The sequence below is a fragment of the Rhodamnia argentea genome, chromosome 3 (assembly GCF_020921035.1).
Source record: "Rhodamnia argentea isolate NSW1041297 chromosome 3, ASM2092103v1, whole genome shotgun sequence".
Taxonomy (NCBI): domain Eukaryota; kingdom Viridiplantae; phylum Streptophyta; class Magnoliopsida; order Myrtales; family Myrtaceae; genus Rhodamnia; species Rhodamnia argentea.
The window spans coordinates 3,862,167-3,871,717 of NC_063152.1; the positions used below are offsets into that span (position 1 = coordinate 3,862,167).

Genomic DNA, 9,551 nt, shown 5'->3' on the forward strand with positions numbered 1-9,551 from the left:
GAGGCATCCGCCGAGCTCTTCTGCGACATCTGTTTGGAGGGAGCTTCACGTTGATCAACTGGCAAGGAGAGAACTAGTCCACTTACCAGGTAACACAGCATATACTGTCTCTCCAGTGAACTTCTAGCGAAGATAGGGAGGAAAACTTTACCTGTTACGTGAACCCAGAGGAAGTAGATGCTTGAAGAACCCTAGCAGAAGAAGAACGACAATGGAACTCGAGTTGAGCCCCTTCTTATAGAGGCTGAAAAGCGCGTCGAACCTGGAGGGAAATGCCTGACACATTTCGCTGCATACGTGCAAGTTTGAAAGTGCAGTACACGATGGAGCTTGGCAGAAATACACGTCGACGTGTATATAATTTGAAAGTCTCCAGTGTTACAGGTTAAATAGAAGACCATGCTTTTGTTTCGGAGAAAATTTCATGATAAATACAAACATATTTTTCGAGAAATCTTTTTCTAGCTCATTCATTTGCCTAACTTTAAGTTTTTTTTTTTTTTTTGTGTCTATATATATATATATATATTTTTTTTTTTTTTTTTACGGTAAATGATTTTCTTTTTACCAATCATTTTCAACGAACCAAGCACATAAAAGTTCAGAAAATCAACTCCGGAAAAATTCTTTCGCTCAAACAAATCGTATGGCATTTCATTTGATGGTGCCTTACGCAATGAGCACATTTTGGCACCATTTTTATGGGGAGAGTCGACCCTAGCGTGTCCACGCTCCCCGCGGTGATTTTTCTAGCACACGCGTGACATTTTAACCCCATGCCCAACTTCACGAAAATGGATCATATAATGGGAACGCAAGAGCCATTTGGTCCGATCTCGCGGGATCGGAGGCTTATTCGATGCACGTGGACGGGTCGATTTGCACACGTTTACGGAAATCTAGAAGAGTTGGACGTCGGAGGCAGGTGGAGGACGAGTAGCGTCCCCGTCGTCCTTCTCAGTTATTGAATGGAGTAGGGCATGGTTTGTTGCTATGGTATCACGCTCGTCGCTTCATGGCAGGAGTCCAAAGATATTTCTGCATGACTTCCATGGGAAAATGGTGAGGGGTTTTGGAGGAGAATGAGGGGCAATCATGGACTGTACTAGCATAAGACTTGTACATTCGCCAATCGGGTGTCGCCGTCCTACGTGGTACGACCGCCACGTCTTTTATTGCCAGTGAAAATTAGCTGGAAGGTCTATCGCTGCGTTTGGTTTGCTTTTGCTTTTAGGAAAATCCCTTAAGGAAAATGCACAAGATTTTAAAGGAGTTTTTCAAAGTGCAATCTGTGTTTGTTAAATTATAATCTAAAGTCCTTGCAAAGTAACTTTGAGAAATATTCCATTTGCAAAGAAATTTTTCTACTTTTTTGTTCCAAAAAATAAAATCAAACCCTTCGCCAGATTTGATGAAGGGCTCAGGCCTCCCGCGACCATCTTCTAAGGACGCATGGCCTGAGGCAACCCTAGGCTGCCCTTACCGGGGTCTCGAGACGTGCACTAGGGATCATGTGACCTGCAAAGGTCGCGCGACTCCAACACTCCGAGGTCGCGTAACGTCGGCGGACATCGGCTGGTCTCACGCAACTCTCGACGGAGTTTCCCGCACAATCTACATGGAGAAGATGAATAGTTTTTAAAAAGGTAAAGTCGGAAAAATAAAAATTGGTGATGACAGTTTTGGAAGAAAAAACATTGTTAACCTTAGGAAATGTCATTTCGAATATGCTAAAAATATCTTGAGCTTTACGCTTTGCTAATGCTAGCATTTGGCTTAAGAGTGGCCATAAAAGTTTGCAAACACCCTAAGGTTAGGTTTGATCATCTAAATTTATTGCCATGGTAGGATTAGATAGGACAAAATATAAAATGCAGCATACTGTTTGATGAATCACAGTACAAAGCCAGATATTTTCATATCTTGTCATATCCATTGTTGGATATTTATGATATATCAGTGTAAATAAATATGAAAATGCATAAATGGAGATTGCGAGGATTTCTTATAATTCATTGTCAAATCTAGTAAAAGAGAAAAAAAATATGATCATTGACTTTTACGGTTATAAAAATTATATTGTTTTGACTCTCCTGCTATTTTTGTGAAACTTCAACATGAATCACAAAACTACGAAAGAGAAGGAGTTTTGAATCTCTTGATATTATTGTAAAATTTTGACGTGAACCTAAGAACTACAAAAAAGAAGAAGCTTCAACTCTCTCACCGTTTTCTTAAAACTTTGACGTAAACTAAGAAACTACGAAGAAATCGTAAAGCTTCAACATGAACTAGAGATATAGAGGAGAAGGAAACGGAGAGAGTGAGTTGTTAAAGCAATTTCATTGCCTCTCATACTTCGAGAATTAAAAAGGTCATTTTCAAATTGGAATTAATTCATTTAAAATCTGAATTCTTCTACTTCGTTTGTATTTAGTTATCTTCTATTATTTTTCCATTTCTTGTTTTATGTTTTTGTTTCCTTCCATCATTGATTGATAAAAAATTTATAGATACTAAATATATGTATCCAAAACATATATTATAGAGTAGAAAGAAATTGAGATATATAAATAAAATAGGAATAAATAAAAACAAAAATTATGTTTTTAATGTTGAACTATTAATTTATTAAATAAGAAGATTGTTATTTGAGAAAAATGACTTTTATATGATAAATATAAGAAATTCTATCCACCTTTATCTCACTTTTCCCATGGGATAATTTTGTCCATGATATATCATCCTTGTATCCGACTTTATATTTTCTTGGGCAGGAACGAAACACGAGATAGGATAAATTTTATCTTATCCCAACTATGATCCTGGTTACTAAAGGTCGCCCAAATTTTTCCCAAGCCCCTTGGGAAAGCTTAACCAAACACATCATCATTAGCAAATGGTCAAAAGGTTTATGAATAATTGACAAAATTAAAAAATTTTGGATTGATTTGGTCGCTACACAATAGACATAGGACTTTTTGAATTCCTGCAAATTTGTATGACACAAAATCGACTAGAACATCAATTCTTGGGAAGATGTTTTAGTGGGGGGTGTATCTGATTTAAATGGCGACTTTGATGCTTTTTGCTTGTGTTCGAATACTAAATTTATAGCCTAGCTATTATATAATCATTTTTTTTGTATTGATTTTGTACATCCATCATGATTAAAATTACCTAGAAATATTCTCATCTAAAGAACAGTCTGCTAAATCTCGTCAATCACATTCGGGGAGGAAAAAAAAAAAGAATTTGATTGTGAAACAGTGCTAATATTCTCTATTATGAAAGAAAAGATTAACATTATGCTCACTTAGATTTCTAATTATTTATCATCGACCTTGGTGGCTATGAGTAAAGTAGTCAATTCCCGATCACTTTGTGAATATTCCTGTCTTGATTTTACAAAATTTAACACGGCCCCTCTCGCGAAAGACGAAAAAAAAAAAAATCACAATTACATAGACATAGGGGGAATGATCTAGCTCGAAAAATATTAAGAAGCGCATGATTTTTTTTATAGATCACAGATTTTATCATGTTATAAGTTAGTTTCACGAGTTACAAAAACAAATCAAAATAATTCAGAGAAAAGCTCAACGATAAATGAACCATGACAGAGATGAAGTCAGTGTCGAGAAAGTTTTCTAGATGCAAGGATGTTCTTTGTACTTTTCTTCTTTCTTGCTTAACTCCACGTGGGAAAATACATGATTTTACGCGTAGATTGAAACAAAACAGTTTTTTTTTTTTTTTTTGTATTTTTCTAATTTGTATTCGTTTTTATGGTACTTTGCCGACAGCCACACGATTCAACATAAACTATTAGTGTAGGTAAAAAATCACCAAAAACTCGAAATTATGCCCACTGTAACACATTTGCTTTAAACTTTTTTCTATGACAAAATAAATCTCGGAATTGTACCTGCGTAATGCATTTAGGCTTCGTCAATGAGCAACATTAAAAAGCCGTCTACATGGACGTTGGGAAGCAAATAATGTTGACATGACACCCATGTGGCTTAACTAAGATGAAAATGACGTTATTTTGGCTGCAAAACCACTCGACGGAACTTTGATGGAGGGTAAATAGGTCATATAGTTCAAGTTTGGGGTTTTTATGTTACAAGAAAAAGTTTAGGGTAAATATGTCACGATAAGCATAGTGTGGGATTTTTTGTAACTTTTTCCCGTTAGAGTATGTTACATGAATTTATGCAACACATCAAGACTTACATGGTGTGGTTTGATTTGTTACCCACGTTCATGGGGAGAGCAACCGCAAAAGTTCCACCGTAAATTGAAAGAATTACAAGCACGAAAGCACAAGATCTCAACTATTTCTCAACTGTAGAACCAAGCAATCCCAGGAATATTTTCACACAATCTTCGGTATATAACTCATGCAAAAAAATTGAAAGAAAACCTCAAAGCTCCTCTTGAATGCTCTAATATTGTGACTTGCAAGATAGGTCAAATTATTAGCTTATAATCCGAGTCTCGAAGATTTCGTGTGTCACTTGAGCACCCGACTAGAAGGGGTCACGAGTAATGAGTTTGAGAAGGAATGACAAGATTTGAATGTGCTATCATACCACATTAGACAAATCGGTTTTTTTTTTTTTTTTTTTAAATTTATGCTGATAAATGGAGAGTGGCTACCGAATATAAAGTTTTGGCAGACAAAATGCGACATTTTTGTATTCAATCTGAGAAAAGTTTTATACCTCCGGTCCGATTCCCAATTCTACTCTAAGACTATGCTCATCCCTAAGAGAAATTAGGTCGCATGTCCAAAAGAATCACGAATTGTTGCATGTGGATCTTTTTGGACCAAGTCCGAGAAAAGGTTCATACCTCCGACCCATGAAACGAAAGCTACATTTGAATTCGTTGTTTAAGATTTTGCATGGCGATTAAAGCGGACAACAACTGTTAAAGTGATGGCGCAACTTTGCATTACGCATGTGGCCGTTGATCAATGAAATACTGACCGTCGGATTCGGGATTATTAAACTAACAAACGGAATATAAGGTTTGGCCTTTCGGACAAAAGTGTGTCCGGTCATGGTCAAACTCGCCAGAAACGGAGAGGGCCGTTGACTTTCAACAGCTTCATGAGACCGACTGGTGCTTCAACCGAGCTCGCTTGCAGGTGCTAGTCCCAAATTCATGTCTGCACTTCTATTTTCCCGACATTTCTGCTGTATAATGGTTATTCAGTTAGCGAGCGAGTTGGATCGAAGCTAAGCTCGAAACAAAGGACTTCGATCGCCTTCCATTGAAGTTCCTTTGCCGATGGTTTGCCAGTTCCTTCTACTGGGTATTGTTCAAGATCTGTAATCTGATATGCTTGCGTGTTTGAGAGTTAACGCCTTCTTGGAAATGAAGAAGAATGATTGAGTGAATCAATGACAGGAAGAAGGAGGAGAAGGAATGTGAGTACAGAACTGAGGTGAACTGGATATCAAATGGTTTGATAGTCTTGTTCTGTCCTCACCATTATTGGTAACTGTTGGTTAGATGAACTGGTGATGTTCACTAGCTAAAAGTATCGAGGTTCCTTGTCGAGCGTTTTATACTGAATTTGTAGATGGTTTTGGGGGTTAATTCGCTATTTTTTCGTTGATGTTGTTGTTGGCAATTAGGTGACGAGCGAGGCAAGCGGTGAATTTGTTCGAGCCTCGTGCAAAAAACAGCATTCTTAATGAATGTTTTCAGCGGAAAATGCGTTGAGCCATTGAGCCCGGAGATGTCTGTCAAGGAGCCGTCGAGAACGCACGGGACGGAGAGGCGAAATAGCAAGGGTGTTCCAAACCAATTGCTGTCTCACTCTCAGCTGAGCTCAGTTGCAGGTGCTACTCTTGTTTTTATGACTTCACCTAAATGTAAGCATCAATTCGCCCCTCCAAACTCATTTCTCGGTAGCCTCCTCCTAATAAAAACTTGTGATTATCTTCTGCTGTCATTTGCTTGGCCTCGATATGTTGATTTAATCTCTGATTCTTAAAAGAGCAGCTATTTTACTTGCTCATTTGCACGTGCAACTGTAGATTCTCATGATCTCTTCCTTAGGACTTCAGATATGGAAGAAATTTCCAGAAACTAACTGTTACGACCCCGAAAGAAGCACTAATAAGAGGCAATCTGCAGAAAATATATATATGCTACCAAATGAAAGAGGGGTGGTTACATCGATTAATGCGAGAAAAGAGGAAGAAACCAGAAGAATTGGAAGGATAAAGAACTGATTACGAGACATAGATGGCATTCGTCACGGCGCTTAATATAATGTACGATGTGATCTGAATAAGCAATTCTGGACAACTAGTCAGTGTGAGTTGTGAAACTAAACTGAGTCATTCTGTCTGACTCGCTTCTATAATGCATCTCTTCCTAATCCACCTTATCCAGTTTTTCCATCACTTGTGGAAGCTCGAGATTGCAAGCAGGTTCTGGGACAGCTGAGGATAGGTTTCGGTTATCTCCGACAACTGAACCTGGTGGCTTTGTCACCCACTTCTTAATCATGAGGAGTATGCACTTTCCGGCTAAGTCAATGAACCATGAGATTATCCCAACAAGCAGACACATTCCCCATTCTGTGCATGTTAATTTCGAATCACCTGCAATGGCATGTGCTGTCTCAAGAAATGTGGCCTGTAACAACAAAGCGGTAACTGTACCCACCCAGAACCATTTACTTCGACGAACCCCTCTGAAGATGTTGATCTGTTCAGGCTCTCGGGCATTGAATTTGTTGAATACCTGGCATAGGAAGAAGCTGTTGAACATCACCGTCTTGGTTACCTCCTTGCTAAGCCTGAGCATTGTAGGCCCTTTAGACTGTATGGTTGCCAAAAGAGACGTCTGGTAAACCGTTTGTATGATAATATTCACCCACATGGCCTTGGTAATGAGTTGTTTATCTGCTCCTGGTGCAAATTTCTTCATAAGCATATCACCGGGTGGCTCCATCAGAAGCGCCAAACCACCTAGAGGGGTCAAAACTGAGATCACCCAGTGGAACTGAATCGTCGTTATAGTCGAACGTCCATAAGAGGCATTTGTGATTAAGGGTACCAACCCCGCGGCTAAGGTCATAGTTAGCTGAAATTGAATGTATTTTCTGATGTTACTGTATAGGCATCTTCCGCACTTCATTATGGCCAAGATGGATGTGAGGTTGCCTTCTTTGATGACAATGTCGGTGCTCTTTCTTGCAATGTCAGTGCTCCCAGTTTCAAACGTGAGTCCCACATCGGCAGCTTTTAGCATGGGAATGTGATTTGTTTTGTTTCCGACCACTGCAATTGTGTGTCCTTGATCTTTCAAACAACTCAGCAGAAGGAGCTGATGGGAGGGGAGGGAATTCCCCATCACAGAAATTCTAGCTGCCATATCCATCCTATCTTCATCAGAAATACTCCGAAATCCTTCGCCCGTGATGGCCTGTGTATCTGCATCAGGCCATATTACTCCAAACACCGTAGCAATTTCCTGAAGTGTCGAAACCTCCTCACTCGATACTATCAGTACTTTAATTCCAGCTTCTCTAAAATTTTCTATCACTGGTCTTGTATCCTCCCAGCTAGTCTTCTTCAGCCCGAGCAGTCCCAGCATCACTAGATTGCCTTCATCAGACTTGCAGTCATCAACTTTCTTACAAGCAAATGCGACGGATTCAAGACCTTTTGACTGCATTTGCTCAATAATGCCTTCAAAATCCATCCGTTTACTTATATTCATGAACCTTGTTATCCCTTCAATGTCATAAAATTGTGAACACCTGTCTAATATTGTTGTTGCAGGTCCCTTGCAGTGCAAGAACCTAGGCCCGTTACCTCCGTCCTTTCCAATCAATGCTGCAACTATGTTCTTGTTCTCGGTCGGCTGTTTGAACTCAATGATACCGTTACGTTTCTTCCAGATTTCCATTTTCAATCCCCATTTCTCTGCAGCCCAAGAAAGGATTGAGTTATCCACTGAGGGTTGGCTGTTCTCTTGTATTAGAGATAATATGCCAATTCCATCCGAAAATGCTTCCAGAACATGAATGGATATTTTGGAATCTTCACTGATATCTTTTCCACCAATACAGCACCTTTCAACTTCTTGTGGGATCAATGCCAGTCCCCCCGTTTTGTCAGTGCAGATTATGGTGACTGATGCCATGGTGGCAGTTGCGGATGGTTCTTGAGCAAACATGATTGCGCACGTCTTGTTCCAGCAAGTGATGGCAATAGTGATTGCTAATGGTAGTCCTTCGGCTATTCCAACTAGTAGCAAAGTAAGGGAAGAAGTCAGCATAGTTAACATCCCTTGTGGTCTCAGGGCAACTCTCTTTATAGCTTCATATAATCCCCTCAGAGTATGCGACTTCCCTGAGAAGTCCGGCAGGTCTGAGTTATCATATTCCTTCTTGAGCATGAACCGCAAGAACGACACAACAATGATGATCATTGAGATGACAATACTGATTATTTGTGTCAAAGTGCTCAGCTTTCTGAGTTGCTCCTCTACTGGTGTACTTTTTGATGGTTGAGCTCTGCTCAACAAATTTCCCAACTTTGTCTCGGCACCAACTGAGGTCACCAGCATTTTTCCAGTACCATCAGTTACTTTGGAACCATAAAACAAGAATGGATTATGATCATTGATGATGGGATCAGCTTTGTCATTCACTTCCAAGGATTCAGTGGGTATGAGCAAACCATCAGCAGGAACTTGGTCTCCCTTCTCTAATAGCACAATGTCTCCCAAGAGGACATCGGAGATGCAAATAGTTTGAGGGCATCCCCCTCTTAAAACATGAAATTTCGGTTCCTGATTTTGCCAAAGCTGGTTTGTTGATAGCTGACGTGAACTTTCATTCCGAGATTCACAAATGGATTGGACTATGACGATCAGAATGACAGCACTTAGTATAACAGCCCCTTCATACCAACCTGTGCTCAGTCCTTTCTCCTTGATCCTAAAGGCAAATGACAGAATGTCCAAAATTAGGAGGAGGAAAATGGTGCTACTGTTGCAAGATTTCCTGAGGAAGTGGATGAAGTTTCTGTTATGAGCCTCCAACTTGGGTTTGAGGATTGCCATACGTCGGCGATGGAGGTCCTCCTCATGACCCGGAATTCCGTTCGCCATGTCACTCTTGAGGACTTGTGCTATCCATTGGACACCTCCAACTCCTAGTAAAGTAGTCAAATCCTTTTCCATTATCATTTTAGCAATATCTTCACGAGTTAGCCCTGGGAATCCAGTACCCGGAAATTCTGTGCTCTGTAATACATGAATATGTTACTTCAGGTTTAGAAACTTCTTCCCAATGTTTCCACATAAGCTATATTATTTCACAGCTTAAATAGTATCACGGCATAGCAATTCTAGATTTTTATCTGAAATATCTTGATTGCATTTCAATTATATTTCTAACGCCCAAATAATATGTGCTCATCTGATTTGTACAAAGAATAATAAGCAATTTTTAATGAATCCATGAATAGACAAGTTCTATCAGCAACGTACGTACGTACATACTTACTTAC

At 39.5% G+C, this 9,551-nt stretch overlaps 1 protein-coding gene across 1 annotated transcript; it reads right to left on the reverse strand.

The window, feature by feature from the left end:
* Positions 1-6,399: 6,399 nt before the first annotated feature.
* Positions 6,400-9,228, reverse strand: LOC125314285 (putative calcium-transporting ATPase 13, plasma membrane-type). Its single transcript, XM_048276241.1, has one exon. The coding sequence runs from the start codon at positions 9,226-9,228 to the stop codon at positions 6,400-6,402; it is 2,829 nt and encodes a 942-aa protein (XP_048132198.1).
* Between the last annotated feature and the right edge of the window lie 323 nt (positions 9,229-9,551).

Excerpts from the sequence above, each read along its gene's own strand:
- LOC125314285 (XM_048276241.1), bottom strand. The coding sequence starts at position 9,228 with ATGATAATGGAAAAGGATTTGACTACTTTACTAGGAGTTGGAGGTGTC.